The following is a 20,306-nucleotide window of genomic DNA, read 5'->3' on the forward strand; positions in this document are numbered from 1 at the left end:
CAATATATATGTGTATGTGTATATGTACATATTTGGTTAACTCATATAGGCTTCATGTAATTTGCATATGGCCATATACCAGGGTCTGGTTTAAAAAGGGATTTAGTGACACCATGTGGTTAAACTGGGAACTGCACTCGTTGTTTTCGGAGGAAGGACGTGGACAACTTGCAGTCTCCCTGCAGGAACCGTAGAAGTTGAGATCCATAAATGGCAGCGCAGGAGGACTTCTTCGTGGGTAAATCAGATTACTTCCAAAGCCGTTTACAACGTGTGTGTGTGTGTGTGTCTGGTTGTTGACAAAAAGTGTCCGGAGTGTTGCGGGCCACTCGCGAACAATGAGGGCTTTGTTGTGCAAAAGTGTCCACATCATGTGTAGAGTTTGACCAAACAAACAACCAGGTTGGGGTGTCTGTGTAGCAGACAGAGCAGTAGGCTGCATGCAGTCGAGGAATGTCGAATAAGTTTATTATTATATTTCAAATAGTTGTCATACAATTGTGAATGTGTGAATATTTTTTTATTTTGATACACAGGCTCTCATATCCATGTCACTTTAATAGCACGTGTTCCTTATGTCACACGACTAAAGGAGATCAATACACCGTTATATTATATACTGATATTGCTCAACGTTTATGGTGCACACAGGCATTCCCAAGATCCCATTCTCACCCAATGATGGGCCTGGAGATGTCATGTGCTTCAAACAATACAATGCAGAGGAGGTAGATGTACACGTACACACACACACACACACACACACACACACACACACACACACACAATATGATGTTCATTATAATACATACTGCATGATACAGAAGGGTGTTTAGACCCAATTTCTCTACATGTGTTGAAGATTTTTTCTTTCCTTTTTTCCTTCTAACTTCATGTAATTTTGTTTTGACTGAGGTGACGTAGTTTGATATATGTGATGATGTGTGGTTTCTGCATTTCTGTTTTTTGATTGACTTTATTTAATTGTTCATCGTTTGTGGATGTTTTATCATGCTTTTTTTTATTAGAATGAACCACATGTGGTTTCTACTTTTTTCAAACATTCTGACCTGATACATATCCACTTAGGATCAAAACTTTTATTGATACATTTATAGGATATTTCTTTGCATTGAGTAGTGTTTGTGTGTGCGCCATGATTTAAAACGGAGTTAGTGTTGTCTGAGGGTTCTGGTCTGAGATCAGTGTTCGTCTGTGCAGGTGCTGATGGGGAGAAAGATGGAGGACTGGCTGAGGTTTTCAGTCTGTTACTGGCACTCCTTCTGTGGCACTGGTACTAAAACATCAGGCCCAACACTCATCATATTGTCATCAGTGTGAATAGGCTCTTTTAAACACACATTAACGCTTATTCTATTGTCTTCGGTGCTATTATAGTTTATACATCTTTTAAGATATGTATACAAAAATTGATTTTAAAATTGAGGCCAACAGATATTATCTTCTTTCTTTAAATTGTTATCTTCTGTTATTAGGAGCTGATCCTTTTGGGTCTCCGACCCTCCACCGGCCCTGGAATGAAGGAACTCCTATGGAATCAGCCAAGAAGCGACTCCGGGCCGCTTTTGAGTTTTTCTCCAAGCTTGGTGTGAGAGAATATCACCTCAATTTTACATTAAAGCCGCAGTTACACACAGCTGATTATATTTTATGCTTTGTGTTTCCCCTGTGACCTCTGCTTCTTCTTTTTTTACAGGTGAAATACTACACATTTCATGACAGGTAGTTGACCATTTCATTGTTTTTGATAGGTTTGTTCATTTCTATTTTTTATCCTGGCTTCCATAATCAAACTACCTTGACTTTACATGTGAAAAATGGTTTAAATGGATTATTAGATTACATATCTAGTGCCACCAGGATTTGCTGCAGTGGAGCATTTAAACCCTCCTTTGTCGACTTCTCCTGTGCATATCGAAGCAGTTAATGAATTTATTAGTATTTAAAAGTAGTGAAATCTAATATCCTTCCTCTGTTTTCTACAGGGATATGGCTCCTGAGGGCTCCACCCTGGAGGAGTCCAACAGGAATCTGGATGAAATAACAGACCTGGCTCTGCAGCTGCAGAGACAGACTGGAATCAAGGTGCTGTGGGTCACTTGCAACCTCTTTGCCCACCCAAGGTCAGTGTTTTATTCAGAACCCCCCCCAAAAAATACCTGAGGTTTAGCAGGGAGAGAGGTTCTTTCTCAGTTAATTTAAAAAACAGCATGATTTATACACATTTTATCCATGTGACAGGTACATGAATGGTGCAGCCACCAACCCTGACTGTCACGTTCTGGCCTACGCTGGCGCTCAGGTTAAGAAGGGACTCGATACTGCCAAGAAGCTGGGTGCAGAAAATTTCGGTTCGAGTGACTTGATGTTGCCAATGGGTCTAAAATATTGACATTCCTTCAGTGCAGCAATGTTGCCATATTATTGTATATATTTGTATCCTCAGTGTTTTGGGGAGGAAGGGAAGGCTTTCTCTCCGTTCACAACACGGACGTTGCTGCTGAACTGAAGCACATGGCCAACTTCTTCAAAATGGCCGTCGGTGAGTTTGCACATAAATACGGGATTCATTCAGAATCAGAGTCAGGATGCATCCTACGTTCATTTCATGTCTGTTTATTTTTCACCAGAGTACAAAGAGAAGATTGGGTTGAAGTGTCAGTTTCTTATCGAACCTAAACCTAAGGAGCCCTGCAAACACCAGTATGACTATGGTAAGGTTTGTCTAAACAAATACGCTATATGTAATCTAACAGTCCTAACGATGCATTTTATATATGACTCTTCTTTAGATGCTATGAGTGTCATTGGATTCCTTAAGCATTATGGTCTGGAGGCTCACTTTAAGTTGAACATCGAGCCCAACCACACCACTCTGGCAGGACACTCATATGAACACGACGTTGTCATGGCGTCTGCGTGAGACATTTTACATTATACATAAGGGAACCCTTTTGCTAAATGTTGCAGCATTACAATTTTTGCACATCAACAGCATCTTTACCACTAAGACCGTTTTACATTCTGTATCATCCTCGCCCGCTGGTGGACAGGTTTGGCATGTTGGGTTCAGTTGACTCAAACACTGGCTCTCCTGACCTCGGCTGGGACACAGACCAGTTCCCCATGGACATCAGGAACACCACCCTGGTCATGAAGGTGAACTTTTTTCTTTAATTTGTATCAGGAGTTTATTGCCAACAATGTTTGTGAGGGTGTTTAAACACTGTAAGGGAAAGCATACAAATTTGCTTTAGCTAACATTGCTAAGGTACTTAGCAAAGGTTGATAAAATGTTATAATTTGGTTAAAGCAGTGGATATAAAATAAAACGCCAAAAAGAGGGATTGCTGTATCTCGTCCAGTGTTGAAGTGTTTGTGTCATGTTTGTTTTAAAAGACCATAATGATTTTTAAAATACAGTGGGGAAACGTTCTTCCGTTTGTCTGGGTTGAACGTATTACTATAAGCGGATGAATATTCTAACTTTTTTTTTTTCCTTTTTCTTTAATACTCATGCAGATTACCACCTAATGGACATTGGTATATTATTATATAAATATAAAGTTATAAAACCCACAGCTTCGCTATTTACTGAATTTTATTGACTGCTTAAAATGATTTTAAATAACTGTATACTCTAATGTGTATAAATTACAATACTACATTACATTACAGTCATTTAGCAGACGCTTTTATCCAAAGCGACTTACAATAAGTGTATTCAACATAGGTATTCAAGAGAACTACTAGTCACCAGAAGTCATAAGTGCATCTCCTTTCTTAAACAAGCATCTAAGAGCATAAACCAGAGCAAAAGTACAGTGCAGAAACAAACTAATACGAATACAATAAGTGCAACAAACTAATACGAATACAATAAGTGCTACAAACTAATACGAATAGGATAAGTGCAATAAACTAATACGAATACAATAAGTGCTAAGTGGAAGGCTCAGGGTAGTACTTCTTGAAGAGGTTAGTTTTCAGCAGTGCTGAAATACTATGAAAATAGCCTACACACTGTAATAGTGCTCAAGCCCAGCATATATCTGTTGTTGCCTAGGAACAGATCCCTAAATAAGATAACATTTTGCTAAAACTGCTGCCCTCTGTGGCAGTGAACAAGTCCAAAAAATTAAAATAGATAAAGAGGCTAGATAATATAGAAAATATTGATAGGTGCGGCTTTAATGTTCATATATATATGTTTATTGCACAGTCCATAGTAAAGAACAGTGATACAGGAGGCTAATTATTATTTAGTGTCTCGTCTTCTCCAGGTCATCGTTGAACAAGGTGGTCTTCAGCCAGGAGGCTTGAACTTTGATGCTAAGGTGCGCAGAGAGTCCACAGACCTGGAGGACTTGTTCATCGCTCACATCGGAGCCATGGACACCTTTGCCAGAGGACTCAGAAATGCTGTTCGCATTATTGAGGACGGGCTCATCACTGGTATGGTGAAGGTATGTATGCAGCTAAAGGAAAATCCCAGTTAAACAGACTTATATTTTCAGGTCAGGCACTATTAGGAAACATTCTGCACTACATATGTTTGGTCTGTGTGATTCAAACAGGAGCGTTACTCAAGTTTCAGTCATGGCATTGGACAGAGAGTGGAGGATGGTTCTGCCTCTTTGGAGGAAATGGAGGTAAGACTGTTAGAGACTTGCAGCTAACGATCCTCTTAGAAATATACAGTAAGTGACATGATGGTTTCAAATATATTGGTTTATGTGTTTTGTTTTCTCAGGCCTTCATCAAGCAGAACGGTGAGCCGAATGTAACATCGGGCAAGCAAGAAAAATATGAATCCATCTTTAATCACTACATATAATAAAATAATTACTCTCTGGTGTCTGAATATGACATGGTAACATTTGGCCTTAGAGTGTCAAACAGAAAGTTAGAAAGGCAGAGTACTTTATTAACCCTATGGGGTTAGGAGTTGCATTTTTTGCATTTGTTTCACTAACTTACTTAAAACTAATACTGAACATTGAAGGTAGAGAGCTGAAATGTTTAAGTATTATTGAAGTATTTTACAATCTCTGTGTCAATATTTGTTGTGCTCTTGACATATCCTCCTGGCATTTGTTACTGTGAGGCTATATTCATATGAGCTAATGACTACTGATATTTACTGTGTAGTAAAACACATTTTCACATTGCAGTTGATGAGTTTCATGAAGTATCAAAAAATAAGTTTTCCTTGTAACTATTGAATAGATAAACATGTATATCCAGACATTTTGTTTGTTGTAAGAGAGCACAATATTTCTTATTATTCACAGTGCATAGTGTCTGAAATCTTACTGTGTAAAAACACTGTGGACACAAAGTGGATAAAAAATAAATAAAACATTAAACTAGAGAAGGCAATTCCTGAAGACATTGGATGTGAATGCTGACGGTTGAAAGGCTGATGCTAAACTGAATTGCTTTTTTAAATTTGTATGAAGAGGCTGCTGAAGCAGTATGAATGAGTTGGAAAAGTGGGATATGGCTGGGTTCATATGAATTCTCAATACTTTCAAAAAGTATAAATGGGGCTAAAAATTTTATAAAACGTATGAAAGATGTGGAAGATTTTGATGTTTTGAAAAGAGTATGATCCAATAGATTTGAGTTCTAAAGGCAAAATAAAGCAGCTGAAGCAGTATGAATAGTTGGAAAAGTTAGAAAGTGATGATGCAAAAAATATAGATTAAGCAATGAAAGAAGTCAAATTGGAGTTTTAGAGCAAGTACTTAAATGATCTTAAGTATACAAAGAAGGAATTGATGTTTCCTTTAATTGTCTCCTTTGGAATTAGGATAAAATCAGTTTGGGTGTCAGCCCAGTGTTGAACTATAAGAACTTTTACTTTTGCAACGCATACAGTGACTGTCAGGGAATGTTTATTTTGAAAGACATGCCTCACCCTGAGCTTCCTGTTTGGATATAGTTACTGTATGGGACTTTTATTTTGAAAAACGAGGTCATCACTAGTTTCCTGTTACAATTTAGTGATTGTTTGCAGCTTTTATTTTGAAAAGCCTGTTTCATCCTCACTTTCCTGTTATGATAAATTGTGTGTGAATACTCTAATGAGAAATGTTCTACATATATCGGCTGCCATCCATTCAACCGTTACCAAAAAGTTCTGTCAGCCCCGAGACTGTATAAAAGTGGTGTTGTCAAGTGACGTCACTCATTGGTTTGTGGACATTGGTTTTGAAGCCTTGAGTTCAGCATTTTGGCTTTTGGTGACCATTCATAGTCATTTTTTCAAAGAATTCTAATGATATGAATGAATGATAGATATGCTCGGAATTCTGTTTATAGCTTACTATTAATAGAAAACCATTAATGCCACAATACTGCAAGTAAGAGTTCTGCGTTAAATTTTTATTTCAAGTGAAGAGACAGAGCCCAATCAGCCCAATGTATTTAAATTAACTTAACACATGTTCAAGGTAGAGCCTTCGATTCTAATATGATGCTGGTTAGATAAATCAGTAATAATCTGCCATGTTTGATTGCAATGTGTTAGGATAGTAACATGATTCAATATTTTTTCATATCGTACTATCATAATAAATCCATAGCAGTTTGGTGCCCTAGGCCCAGGTTGCTAACCTTGCCTAACAGTTAAATTTGGCCCTGGTGTTTTTTTCCAGTGAACCAGGGTTTATTTCAGCAATGTTTCTTACCTTGAGTAGCTGCAACTTGGGTGTGTGATGTAACCATGTCATGGCAGGGGTATTTCTTAGGACCCAAGGAACCCAGTGTTGAGTAAAGTTGTTTTTATTAGCGGTTCTCGAGAAAAAAAAAAGCGAGCAGCAACACCACAGGCCAAGCATTCGACAAGTTCTAAACAGACATGTTTTGAACAAGCACTCAGGTAAGTATATCTGTAAGTATTAAAGCCCCTTTGAGGTTTAGTGCAGGTAGTAATTACTGTGTCTGATCACAATAACCAGGAGGGAATTGCCTCATATATTGTATTGAGGCAAATAAAAAGGCCTATTGAGGGAAACGGATCCAGAGAATAAAGAGAGCGGTCTTCTTTATTGAACTAAGCCTTTTCACCACCAGCACTGTCAAGAGTCCATCAGGAGAAATTCATACAACTGAATACATTCATATTGGGATCCAGTTACCAAAGGCAGAGGTGTGAATATCTCTGTACAGACAGTAAACATTAAAGTCAAATAATAAATATAATGAAGTTATTGTTCATATATGCATACAAATAAAAACATGTATCTGAAGTCACGGGGAAGGATGTTTTTTTTCCCCCGTCATGACATTTCTCTGCAAACATATTCTACATAAAACATTAAAAACAGGCTGTTTGCTCAGTGCAAAAATGGTTTCATCAACAATAAACGATGTGATATGTATACAGTATATTTCATCAGACTTTGTGCCCATACCAAACATTTTCACCCAGGTGAAATCAAACACCATACTGTTTCAGATTGCTGACACTGTGCATGCATACAGTGAACACACTTTATATACGGACATTATTCAGCAGATACTCGTCTCACAGGAGTGCCCATTCAGTGGAACTGCAGCCTTTTCTCCTTCACAAACTGTTTCTCTTCCTCTTCAGAGAGCTGGTTTCCTTTCACACTGTAACAATACGATCAGACATTCATGCTTTCAAAAGGGAAACGCATAGAAATTGCTCTGTTGACACTGTTGAAGGGTTTGTCACCCAAATGAATTCTACAAACTACTACAGAGAGTAGTTCACGTTCAATTAACAGGAACAGTAAAACATAGGGCATGTGAGCTTCTCGATGCACCACCATAATTACAATAGCACATTAAATAAAACTATGTTTAACAATTCCAACCCAGATTGTCTTTCAGGAGACATTCATTTAAATTCAGTCTACAGTTAAACATGAAGGGCTGACTGGACAAACTCAGACAAGTTTTGGTCATTCTCAGTAACAGAAGGCTACTTCAATACACCACTTTTACCAGTAGATGCTGCTGTTTCCTTGGTAATAACTGCATCAATAACATCATTTAAGATGTTATTTTCAATATTTAACCTGAAATAACAGATTTTTCATTCATCTAGTGTGTTTGTGTCCATGTGATGAATGTAAGTCCAATATTCTCTCACTTTTAGCTCTGTTTTGGGTCACTACCAACTACTGATGGAGATATCAGTCCCTCTTGCTGTTAAATGCTCCACTGTGTCCACCAGCTAGTCTCTCACTGTGTCTGTCTGCTGTTTGCTGCTGGGCAGGATGTGTTTTTAGAGCTTTTTCTCTGAAAAGAGCTGCCTGCTGCGGCCAAAAACAACGCTATGACAGCTGTGAGAGCGAGCCAGAACAGTAAAGATCCAGCCCCCTTTGCCCCTCCTACCAGCAATACTACATTAAATGATAATCCTATTGGTTTGTAACTGACAATGAGACGTCATTGTAAAGGTCCTGTTTAAAGGAAATGTTTGCCACAGAGCTTATTTTCTTATCTTTTGTCGCAGGAAGCAGGGTCGTGCTGAAAAATACTTCATCCCTACAGCACTCTATTGCTCTCAGTTAACTGAATTCATGTCTCCTCTCTACCTGTCAGAGCCTTTTTTCTGAAATCTTGGATCATTTTGATAATTGGATCAGATTAAATGTTACACAGACAGTGTGAAAACTGTTGGTCCATTGCATTTGGAGGCCATTAGAGAAAAAATAAATGCCTGAAAGTCACTGTGAAATGATACTTGATCCTCACCATATCTCTTTGAGTGCTGTGTTGTGAGTGAGGGCCTCAGCGAGGTTTTTGATCCCATCCACAGTGAACTGGTTGCTGATTAACCTGCAGACAAATATACAAAGCAGGGACTTTCTGAAAATCTATGTCGGACCAGGGTATTCAACAGGGGTCTCATGTATAACCCTTGTGTATGCTAAAAAACAGGGCCTTAGAGAGGCGTACACCACTTCCCACGTTTTTATAGATCACAAAGGATGTGATCTATAATAACAAATCTTGACGGGAGAATGTGCGGACCTGCACACAAACCTCAGATGGTGAGGTGGTGAATTGAAGCCAAACTAGAAATGAAATGTGAGAGGCAACATTATATGTATAATAATACCTCTCACAAATTAAATTTCACTTCATATCACACGTTACTTAGCACTTATAGATCCTCTTTATCATTCAACAGTCAAACCAGCAGTGTTATTTTGCTTGTACGAGGGAGCCATAACGATTCCATAAGCACCATTCAATTATAAAAGATATAAACTGACTCAAACCCAATATTTCATCAGCGCTGTCTGCTCTCCTCAGTGTAGAGAAGAGGGCTGGACTACAAACACTTTTTCATCAGCTGTTGAACAGCTATTATTTCATCATTTGTATGAAAATAATCATTTGTAAGGTAACATCAAATAGTGTTAAAGAATTGCAGAACAGCATCAGTAGTTTTCAATTACCATTTTAGTTCTCTTATAGTTTTTGTGAGTAAAAACTATACTTCTTTACGCAATCACACATCATGCCGTAAACATATAAATACTGTGGTGACACTGGTTATGTGTAATGCTGCATGATGGATACTCTTCCACTGTTAGGACTATGTAAAAGGAAGAATTAGGAGGGAATAAGTGTTCAGGGATCCTCTCACCCACAAGCACTTGAATTCTGTGTCAGAAAAATGATTTTCCATGCATTAACATTTATGGTTGAATGTGTGCGTGTAGAGGGCGGGATGTGAGCCTGATCAAGGTGTGCACATTAACAAGTTGATTTGTGATTTATTAAATGTAATTGTGCACTGGCAGGCATACGCAAGGTATTTTAAATCAGAATATTTTTTGGCGTAGGCACATTTCCTAATTTGTATGAAAGCAAACATTTTGTGTAAATCCTCAGCACTGTTTTATAAATGAGACCCCAGGTCTTCGCATCATGTGAATAAATACAGAGCATGTTCATGTGTGTGTGTTTTCTTTACCAGAGGTGGCTTAAACCTGTGTTGGCTTGGACCAAGTCAGCCAAGTATGGAGTGGCATCATCAGTCAACTCATTCTGCACTAACCTACAACAGCACAGACAGGTAATTCAATACAGACAGTACTTCTGTAAAAACTGCTAAAATCACTTAGCTCAAACTGGGCGACCTGCTTACCAGAATATCCTGAGAACGCTGTTCTCTTTCAGCGCTTCTGCCAGGTACTTCCCACCTTTAGATGTGATGCCGTTGGCTGAGAGACTAGAACACAGAAATAACTCAATTTAATCAATGAGTTTATATCAGTAGGTTTTTTATTGTCTTTGTGGGGGTCTGCCTTCTCACCTGAGGTTGGTGAGACTCGGGTGATGCCTCAGACATTCAGCAAATGCTTCTGCTCCCTCATCGCCGATGCTGTTCCCCCACATACTGCAAGCAAAAATATCAAATCAGTCATCGGAGCTGCATCAGATAGAAACAAAAACAAAGGACCTGCAGTATCCTCCAAGAGAAAATGTATGAGACATGTTTTCACGTTTTTAAGGATCAGTGTGTAGCATTTAGGGGGATCTATTGGCAGAAATGGAAAATATTATTAAAAAGTATGTTTTCTTTGGTGTATAATCAACTATTAATAAGAATAGTTGTGTTTTCTTAACCTTGATATGAGCTGTTTATATCTATAAAGGAGCAGGTCCTCTTTACTAAGCCGGCCACCATGTTTCTACAGTAGCCCTGAACGGACAAACCAAACACTGGCTCTAGAGAGAGACATTCGCGCTTTCATGTTTTTGCTTTGGCCAAGGTAGTTCTCCTACATGCTTGGCACACGGGAGAAGTTTTAGTTGGTTGCAATCTACAATCGCGCAGCTAGATGCCGCCAAATCCTACACACTGCACCTTTAATTTCACATTTTTTATAAGCGCAGAGATCTCCATCAAGATCACCAATGAATTTTAGATAGGGCTGTCAGCCTGTCGTTGAGAATGGCGCAACTTGTTAATACTTTTGTAAAGATTTGCCAAATTTGGGTTCAATCTTTTTAGATACCATGAGGCACATGTTCATTGTCATTTATATATACAGAAACATTTTCTTTAATGAGCACAGCGGGATGAGAATATCCTGCATTATGTGATCTAAACCACCAAAGATGTTTTACAGCAGTGAAGTCTTACCCCACATCAAATATAGAGGTGCTCCTCTGAATCGCGTTGGCCAAATGCCTCCCACCAACACTAGTGATCTTGTTTTTACCAATCCTAAGGAAAAAGTAATGTCAAAAGCAATTTAAGAATCACAAGATACATATTCATATTCCAGATATTATATTCATAATAGTACTGATACTTTATATTGGTACAGGTTAGAAACATACTTGACAATTCGCAGCTTTGGGCATTCCTCAATTATCTGAGCAACTAGCTTGGCTCCAACATCTGTGATGTGATTGTTGTAAAGTCTGAGGACAAAAATACCAGTTAATATTCAGTTTCACTTTCAGAATAACAATGCAGAATATTACTTTATGGGGCACTAGCATTATGGCTATACTTGTTTGTGTACCCAAGAACCAAAACGTAGCTTTGAAGAAAAAACTGAATGTAGAAATATAGAACAATATCCTTTTATACACTGGTCCTTTTTTCTTCCAATCAAAAATTGTCAATTCCCTGCTGCTGCTTCAGGCTCAGGGCACACAAATCTGCTAATATTTGTAAACCTCTACAGAAGTTAACTTCCATAAAAAAAAAAATAGATGCACATAAATAGATGTGCATAAACTTCAGAACACGGATAGAATGACTAAAGATTTAGCATTTTCAAGGAGTCATTTGCCAAAGATTAGAAAAAAACCAACTAATGAGCAAGAGCTTCTTTGCTCCCCCATTAATCATCTCACCACTCCTCAGATTTATCTTGTGACCTTTAGGAGGGACCCGATCCCTCGGTTGGGAATCCCAGAATTACTTAACTGTATCTAATCGAACACCCAACCTACAACAGTAAAACTCTGCTTATGCAATGATGCACCAGTATTGACATTCTAATTATGCCGTATACAATGATCAGCATTCAGTCACGGGAACATTTGTCTGTAAAAAAAAGTACTTTTACTTCTGATACTTTAACTACACTTTGCTGATAAAACTTCAGTAATTTCACTCACTTAGGATTTTGAATGCAGAACTTTTAAGGTGAGGTGAACGTGTATTTTTAGATTGTTGTATTGGCACTTTCACTTGAGTAAAATATCTGACTACTTCTTTCACCACTGGTACACATATATCTTGGAACAATTGCCTCGTTTACTCACCCCAAGACCTCCACAACTTTGTGCTTACACAGCTCCTCTGCAAGAACCTCGATGCTGCTGTCAGACAGGTGATTGACACAGAATCTGAAGACACGCAGAGGGATTAGTGTTTGGTTAGATGAGTTTAGTCTGAATATCCAGCAATGGATGATCTGACGGTAGTTAAAAGGCGTTTATATTTATTTTACCTTACTATTGTCATCTTAGAGAAGGAGGGCCTCAGCTGCTTCACCCCATAGTCACTGATGTTGTTGTTGTCCATGTCAAGGCCCAGGTGCTTCCGACGGTGCTGCAGTACAAAGTTCAGGGCGGTGCAGTCGCCTGAGAACACATTGCAGTAACCCAGCTTGATGAAGCCAGCTGTGATGCCTTTCGCTGTCATCTGTGCGATGTCTTTGCTGCCTGTCTCAAAGATGCACCGCAGCATCCACAGGAAGTTGGGCAAAACGTGAACTTTCTTGCCCTCTTCGCCGTTGAAGTGGGGTAATCCCAAGAGGTGGGACTTTACACTGGTGGAGAGGTAGGATTTCAGCAAGGCCCGTTTTTTCTTTAATAACACAGGGGACACCAGGTGCTCCATCAGGCCGACGTTAGCCTTGGACAGCAGTCCACACAAGAACAGATTAGTGAACTGGAGGTGTTCATTTGTTTCAAATGGCGTCTTTTCGTTGGACTGCGAGGAGCCACAGATGCAGAAGTTGAAAGGCAGACACGATTCTTTTTTCCTGCTGCACTCTGTGAAGAACTTGAGGATGGAGCCGGCAGCAGCCTGCTCATCTAACACAAGAGCAAACGCCGCCAGGAAAGACTGGAGGATGATATGGAGGACTTCAAATGTAGCGGGGCTCCCACTGGCATCATACTCAGTGACAGGTCTAAGAAAGCCCAGGGTCAGGTCCTCCTCTGACAGGCCGCACTCAGTGATCTCCTCCTGGCTGTAAATGAAGCTACCTCTCTCCATACCCTGAAGGGCCAGTTTGGCAAATGCTGAAAGAGGCCTGAGCCCCGCTTTGAAGGTCTCTGAGACACACCGAGTTCTTTTCTTCAGCAGAGACGGCGCAGGCGAGCCAAGGCGGCTGAGGAAGACCTCAGACAGCAGGAGGAAGATGTCCGTGAGTGTGATGCAGGTTTCAGGCAGATGAAAGCTATCGTGCATGGTGTGCAGGTGGCTAAAGCTCTTCAGTACAATCCAGCAGAACAGCGGGGTGGAGCAGAGGCCACAGAGGTGGGGGCTGGCATCCAGCTGAACTGACACCAGATCTCGGTGCTCCTGTTCCTTGAAGTGGAGATCGATGTAGGTCTTCAGATGAGCTGGAGAGAACCCCCGCAGAGACACTTTCTTTCTGATCACCCTGCTCTGGATCTCGGTACCCGTTCGGGCCGTCAGCACCTTCTGGGAGCCCTTGAGTAGTTTCCCACAGAGCAAGCTGATGAGCAGCTGGAGAGGGTGCGCCTTGACTTCTGGTGACACCACTTCAGTGACATTAGTCAGGTCATTCATCTGAATCTCATCATATCCGTCAAATGTGAAGAGAACCTTCTCTGGGAAGCGCAGGATGTAGTCAAACACCTCATCATCTGGATCGTGATCTGGGTAGCAGTTGTATTTGAACAAAAGGTCTCTGAGGGAGATCTGATCTGAGTCCTTGAAGATGCTGAACATCCTACAGCGGAACTTAAAGAAGAAGATGGCGTCCGTCTGCAGCTCTTTCTTGGACCAGAGGTTCTGGAGCTTCTGCAGGAGGATGGATTTCCCCACACCGGCATCCCCCATCACATAGATGGTTTCACCTTGTGGATTGAAGACCGCATGGTCTCCTAGGAGCTGGTCCAGACTCTCCAAGAAGTCCAAACTTTCATTGCAGTCGTTCAGCAGTTCCATCTGTGTGTCAGTGTAAAGGTCCTCCAGACGGGTCTCCTCCCGCTGGCCGTATGACATGATGAAGCTGGTGTCCCGGCTCATCTCATGCCTCAACTTCTCACAATACCTGCTGACTTAGAGGAGGAAGACAGTGAATTAGTGCAATACAGAAGCTTTAGTGGTATTATAAAGTCTGATGATTCAGAATATGTTACTAAGGACACAGGGGCGGCTCCCAGTCAATGTTATGCAAGTCACAAGTAAGACTCATGTCATGTCCCAAATCAAAAGAGGTAAGTCCTAAGTCAACACAAGCAAGTCCCAAGTCAAGGCAGGTAAGTCCCAAATCAAGACAGGCATTTCCTCAGTCCTAAATCAAGACTGTGAGGTCACAAATTAAAACAGGCTAAAAAAGTGAAGACTGACATGTCCCAAGTCAAAACAAGCAAGTTCCAAGTCAACATGTTCCAATTTCAAGACAAGCAAGTCCCGGGAACACTGACAAAGATTGGGCTTTTTCGGAGGCGGGCCTAAACAGACGGGCACTAAAACTGAGTGGTCCAGACACGGTGAATAAAGATATATTCAGTAAGCCAGTACGAGAAAAGTAAAGCTTTTTTTAACACTAAAACATGTAAATATTTTCAAGAAGAAACCCAAAATACAAGTATGAACCTCAAAAAGAGCATGATACGCCCCTATAGGTGGAGCACAGTGCTTACAACATGCTTGGACCTGAGCTGCTGTTTCACAAATCACCACCAATTATTTAAAATAAGAGCTTAATTTATCAAATAAAATAAGTAAAAAGACCTCAGATCTGCCCATACATTTGATAACACTTTTATATTCTGGGTTGCGTAATGTTTCCATTGGTACCTCATATCGTAATTGGGCCATATGTGTGTTAAGTCTTTAAATTAGCTTCACTGCCAGGCAGTAACTCATTAAAGAATCAGTTATCACAAACTTATTCATCACACAATATTTTGAATAATGAGTGTCTTTATCTTAATATTTTTGAATACATTCTTCCATTTAAGCATTTAGAATGTCTGATTTCTTCTTTCAATTTGATATTTTTACATTTCTACCCAATTCTACACTCACTGGTGTAAATGGGGTGGACAGAATAGCAGAAACACCTCTCTAAATGATCCAATACAATACAAACCTTCATACTCGGCTAACATATAGACATCAGTGGACATACAGTTAGGTATTTTAGTGCCACAGACACTTTACAGTACATGATATCTATGAAGCATAAAAAAGGAGCATCTTGATGGTATAGAACAGCATTAGTTTACATTACATTACAGTCATTTAGCAGACGCTTTTATCCAAAGCGACTTACAATCAGTAGTATATTACATATCATTCACCCATTCACACACTGATGACAGGCTACCATGCAAGGTGCCACCATCAGACTCTAACTAACATTCATGCATCATCCAGTCCACACCGATGGCAAGCCTTCGGGAGCAACTTGGGGTTAAGTGTCTTGCCCAAGGACACATCGACTGCCGAAGCCGGGTATCGAATCACCGACCCTCTGATTGGAGAACTACCTTGCTGTTATACGGACTGTTACGGACTGTTATACTTACTGGGATCGGTGTTAACCACTGTCATCGCCGTTACATCAATGCTTGGGGTGAAGTTGATCTCTTTCAACCATGGCTGGAGGTCTATGTATGCGTCACATACTTTATATATGATGTAAATAAAGTACTGACAGGCCTCCTCCCCTTTGCATTGTACTAGCTCCAAGATTTTGCGCACCTAGAAAACAATATATAAGAATATATTAAATTAGTTTTTTTCAATGAATGAAAATGTAACAAATGGCATTTTTTTAAAAAGATGTCCTGCCTGATCTGTCTTGGTGGCCGATCGCTGAACGATCTCAACATCTTCTTCACAGACGAAGCCGCAGGCCAACAGGTTGTCCAGGATGCATTGAATACTCCTCAACCTGGACACCAGCAGCTCCCTGTGGTAGGTGAGGATGTTAAGGCACGACGCCTGGGCTTCTTCCATCCGACCCATATTTACTGCACAACGGTCACCTGTGTGGGATTAAAGATGACAAGGCAGGTAAACTGTATTGTGTGCCATTAAAGCATCTTCTTTAACCCTCTTTAAATCTGATTTTAGGCATCCACAAATTACAGTAAGCCCAATGATCTTCAAAGATACTGTGTTTACACTTATATCACAGATATTATAATAGTACTCACATACCTAATGAGAATTGCAGAAATTGGTAACTGTGTTTTGATAACATTATTATTATTTGATAACATTATACATAATATTTTTAGACGTCTGAATAAGAATCCTTATGAGACAAGTACATGACCTCTGATGCAATAATAGTCTATAAAACACTCGTGATCAGTACTAGTTAAAACATTTGAACCACAGCAGCTGCCCAACAGTTGTTTACTGGGTTGTCCTTTTGACAAATCAATGGTATAAAAGTCATAAATTGATAAAGTCGTACACTAATCTCCCTCTTTTGTTCCACAGCTGTTTCCTTAATCTTTTGAAGGCTCCTTTTGTGTCAGTGAAGAAGAACCAGTTAGTATAACTAAATCACGAAACAACTCCCAAGTGGCAATCCTCTGTTTTAATCATCTATCAGCTAAACTGTTGAGGCTCTTACATTCCTTTCTTTCTCTGAGTTTAGAAAGTCGGTTTAAAGAACATCTTTGAGTGACGACAGACGAACACAAAGCTACAAATCTTGAAACAACCGCTGCTTGTTGCGTCACTAGCGCTAACTAACGTTACTTATGTTTGTCTGTTTTGGTATCTAGCCGAGATAAAATAAACCCGCAGTAGAAAAACAATGCTACCTACCGAAAGATGAGTGCTATCATGGTGCTACATCCACATAAAAACGCTGCGAACACTGCACTTTAAAATAAAATAAAACGAATATTATAGGGAACTAACTCTTGTTGGTGTAACAAGTGACCATGGGTGTTACTTTGTGTAAACTACCGGTGTTACCCGCAGATGTTCTCTGTTTTAGGAAGCGAAAGTATTCGCGTCATTTCGCAATTTAGTAATGCTGCATTCATGTCCTCACGGAAATATAGGGACTTAAAATCACAACAGATATTATTTTTCACCTTTATTGAACAATAAGTTTATAGGGGTGCTTTCATTTTATTTTACTGCCAATTCAAATGCTGCATGTTTTGTAGTTTCTTTTGTTCACATAGTGCTACTGAGATGTAATTTAAATTCTTGTTTTATAGACATTTCTTGTGAAAAATGCCCCTAAAATTAGATAAGTATTCTTCTAGCTGATAGTATGATCTACTGGTACATAATCCTATATAAGGTAATATAGTTGTATATTATTATATCAACTCACTAACACACAGAAAACCTAGAGCCAGTCAGTATAATTCTAAAATGCAAGTATTATGTATATACAGTATAGATAATACAAGTATAGATATAGATATATTTCTGGTGCTCTCCATCATTGTCTGCTGTGTCTAGAAATGTATACATATTTTTTTCGCTCCAGCCCCCTTATAGTGTAATTTAGCCATGTTTGGACTATTACGTTTTGTGCTTATGAAAACCTATTACATTTACTTTATCTTCTATTACGGGCATCTTATTAGCTCTTCAGCTTTGCCATGAATTTCAATCTACAAAAGCCAACTGAAAAACATATTCAGTTGGAATCTTTTTGTTACTTGTTTGGCAGTATAAACAAGAGCCTTAACTATAGAACACTGTAATTGATGGAAAACTACATGTACTCTACTTTTGTCACGTATCCATATCCACTGACCTATGATTAAGTATTGTGTTGTATTGTTATACCAAAGTCGATCAGTTAAACCCTGTAGGAATGCAGCCGGTGATTAACCAGCATGACGTGGTCAGGCCTGATGTCAGCGTGAACCAGAGCGATGCTCTTGAGGGCGTTCAAAGCCACCAGCATCTGGTGTGAGATTGTTCTTATCACAGACAAACGCAGCGGCCTTCTGCATTTCTCTCTCTTTAACTCGTGCAGATTTTTGTCTAGTATCACCAGAACAAGACACATGTGGTCATTGTGCGTAAAAGATTCAAGAAACGTCACAAAATTGCTCTTGTTCAGGTCCAGGATACAGATTTGTTTGAAAGCAGATGTCCCTTTTTTACCAGCCCAGATTAAATGCTAATGTACAATCCTGACTGCCATGTTTTCCATGGTGTCTGATTTTAAACATTGGGCCTCTTTCCCAAAGCCCCCCTCTCCCTTCAGATTTACATTAGGCACCAGACAGAATGTCCCTCTCATGTTCCCCATAAATCCTCTCTCTCTCTCTCTCTCTCTCTCTCTCTCTGTATGGTGACGAGGACAATATTTTTAAAAGTTTAAAATATTTAAAGTGTGCTCACTGATGCAATTCCTTCATCTGATGACGACCTGTGCTTATACCCATCTTACACCTCCCAAAGGTTGGTTTCTATGGTGATGAAAAAGGTGTTTGCAGTACTTGTCATTCAAATCATATCGAAATTGCAGAGGCGATAAAATAAACTGGATAATGAAAAGAAAAATCCAAATGTATTTTTCATCATATCAGGTGGAAACCTAAAAACAGGAAAATCTTGAATGAGATGAAAGGGATTTGCATTGTGTGGAAATATTCACAACATACTGTTCGACTGAACAGGGGAATTCAGAAAAATGACACAACTAAAGGTGTGAAATTCAATGTCACATTGTTTTCCAGGATTTTCTACGTTTCCTATAACTGTGGCCACAGGAAGAGAAGTGACAGTTGTTACGCACGAGACGAGTCACCTAAACTCAGCCCTTTCATTTTAAAAGAGGTGCAGCATTAGCAGACAGACACTTAACTTAGGTGGAGGAACAGAGAGTAGACTATCTTCTACTATTATTCTACTCATCCTATCATATCTTACCATCATGTACCTCTTGTTTTCCACCTGGGTTTCACCTGCCTCTAATCATTACTGCGTGACAGTTCAGACACTTAAAGTTCTCAGAAGTCACACAGCTGTCTCCAGAAAAGCACTTTTCCTGTTTAAATCAGAAAAAAAACGCCTGGACTCAAATTTATTTCGGATGTGAGTTTGTTTGTGTTTTTTTCTTTACTTTGGCAACATGTTCTAGCAGTCAGTGTCCACGTGGACATATATGTATTGTGTATAACTGTTGGCAGGCTCATGTGGAGGAATATGAAGGTGCTATGTGCTGTAAGATTGTAACTAAGATGTATTTCATGTTAGACTTATATGATATACTGACTGACATTCATCAGACAACCATGTAGATGGACTGCTTCATCTGAGTTGGGGGGACCGGGATTGATCGGCACACCTTTCACTCTCTGCCCTATTTCTCTGTCATAATTTATATAAGAATATTCTTAAGCTTTATTTCACAGCTATAGAATAAAAATGTTAAAAAAATGTAGTAATGCGGAAACCTCTGGTTCCGAAAAAGTGCCTTAAACTTCCTTTTTTCTAAAGGGCATCATGAGAGTAACTACTTCTCACTTGAGTTATTACCTCAGTTAACATGAGTTTATGGTCTCAGTCTCTAGTTTCAAGTCTTCTTAAATACAGCATGATGTTCATTCAGTAATTATGGTCCATTTAGAGTAAAATAGATCATAAAGCAGGCTATGCTTTAGGGCGGGGCTACATCGTGATTGACAGGTCGCTGTCCATACTGGGAGTTGTCCTTGTTTTCGTCTTACAACTTTAATCCCTTCAGTGTGTTTTCAGTTCATGAGGTTTATTAATAATATTTTGGTTTCTTAAAAAATTCTTACTCAACTCTCTGTTATACTTAACTCCACCCTCTCTTGATACTTCCGGTTGCAAAAAAACAAGATGGCGATGGCCAAAATGCACACATGGGGGAAACCAACTTGTTCACATTTGACTCAACTTAGTGTTGAAATTATGTTAGCCACCTACCATGACTCAGCATAGACTTTTCAAATTGAAATATTAACTAGAAGTAACCTTTCAAATATCTCCATACACACAGCTTAATAATACGTTTTATAATAGGTTTGGTCATCAGACCACTATTTTTAACTTTCGATACCATAAAACTGACATGTTACCTTTACCAATAGTA

At 39.4% G+C, this 20,306-nt stretch overlaps 2 protein-coding genes across 2 annotated transcripts; one reads left to right on the plus strand and one right to left on the minus strand.

The window, feature by feature from the left end:
* The first annotated feature begins 138 nt into the window (after nt 1-138).
* On the plus strand, nt 139-5,395 carry LOC129109824 (uncharacterized). The gene is made up of 14 exons (XM_054621965.1): nt 139-238; nt 652-728; nt 1,222-1,294; nt 1,497-1,609; nt 1,718-1,743; nt 2,007-2,144; nt 2,263-2,372; nt 2,468-2,563; nt 2,652-2,735; nt 2,814-2,940; nt 3,075-3,180; nt 4,305-4,487; nt 4,599-4,673; nt 4,775-5,395. Exons 1-14 carry the CDS (start codon nt 211-213, stop codon nt 4,856-4,858), a joined length of 1,320 nt encoding a protein of 439 aa, XP_054477940.1. The 5' UTR covers nt 139-210; the 3' UTR covers nt 4,859-5,395.
* Nucleotides 5,396-6,734: 1,339 nt separating this feature from the next.
* nod1 (nucleotide-binding oligomerization domain containing 1) lies at nt 6,735-17,188 on the minus strand. The gene is made up of 12 exons (XM_054622090.1): nt 17,036-17,188; nt 16,043-16,239; nt 15,778-15,952; nt 12,492-14,298; nt 12,304-12,387; nt 11,365-11,448; nt 11,165-11,248; nt 10,331-10,414; nt 10,163-10,246; nt 9,989-10,072; nt 8,758-8,841; nt 6,735-7,644 (listed from the first exon to the last, which is right to left on the minus strand). The coding sequence occupies exons 2-12, from the start codon at nt 16,217-16,219 to the stop codon at nt 7,572-7,574; spliced, it is 2,820 nt and encodes a 939-aa protein (XP_054478065.1). The 5' UTR covers nt 16,220-16,239; nt 17,036-17,188; the 3' UTR covers nt 6,735-7,571.
* Between the last annotated feature and the right edge of the window lie 3,118 nt (nt 17,189-20,306).

Source organism: Anoplopoma fimbria, chromosome 20, assembly GCF_027596085.1.
Source record: "Anoplopoma fimbria isolate UVic2021 breed Golden Eagle Sablefish chromosome 20, Afim_UVic_2022, whole genome shotgun sequence".
NCBI classification, from domain to species: Eukaryota; Metazoa; Chordata; class Actinopteri; order Perciformes; family Anoplopomatidae; genus Anoplopoma; species Anoplopoma fimbria.

What these genes read in the sequence shown, in the direction of transcription:
- LOC129109824 (XM_054621965.1), top strand. Translation starts at nt 211, where the DNA reads ATGGCAGCGCAGGAGGACTTCTTCGTGG. An exon ending in ACACCACCCTGGTCATGAAG is followed by an intron (nt 3,181 to 4,304) that starts GTGAACTTTTTT and finishes CGTCTTCTCCAG; the next exon opens with GTCATCGTTGAACAAGGTGG. An exon ending in CCTCTTTGGAGGAAATGGAG is followed by an intron (nt 4,674 to 4,774) that starts GTAAGACTGTTA and finishes TTGTTTTCTCAG; the next exon opens with GCCTTCATCAAGCAGAACGG.
- nod1 (XM_054622090.1), bottom strand. Translation starts at nt 16,219, where the DNA reads ATGGGTCGGATGGAAGAAGCCCAGGCGTCGTGCCTTAACATCCTCACC. An exon ending in AGTGGTTAACACCGATCCCA is followed by an intron (nt 14,299 to 15,777) that starts GTAAGTATAACA and finishes TCCTCCTCTAAG; the next exon opens with TCAGCAGGTATTGTGAGAAG. An exon ending in TCTAAGATGACAATAGTAAG is followed by an intron (nt 12,388 to 12,491) that starts GTAAAATAAATA and finishes GCGTGTCTTCAG; the next exon opens with ATTCTGTGTCAATCACCTGT.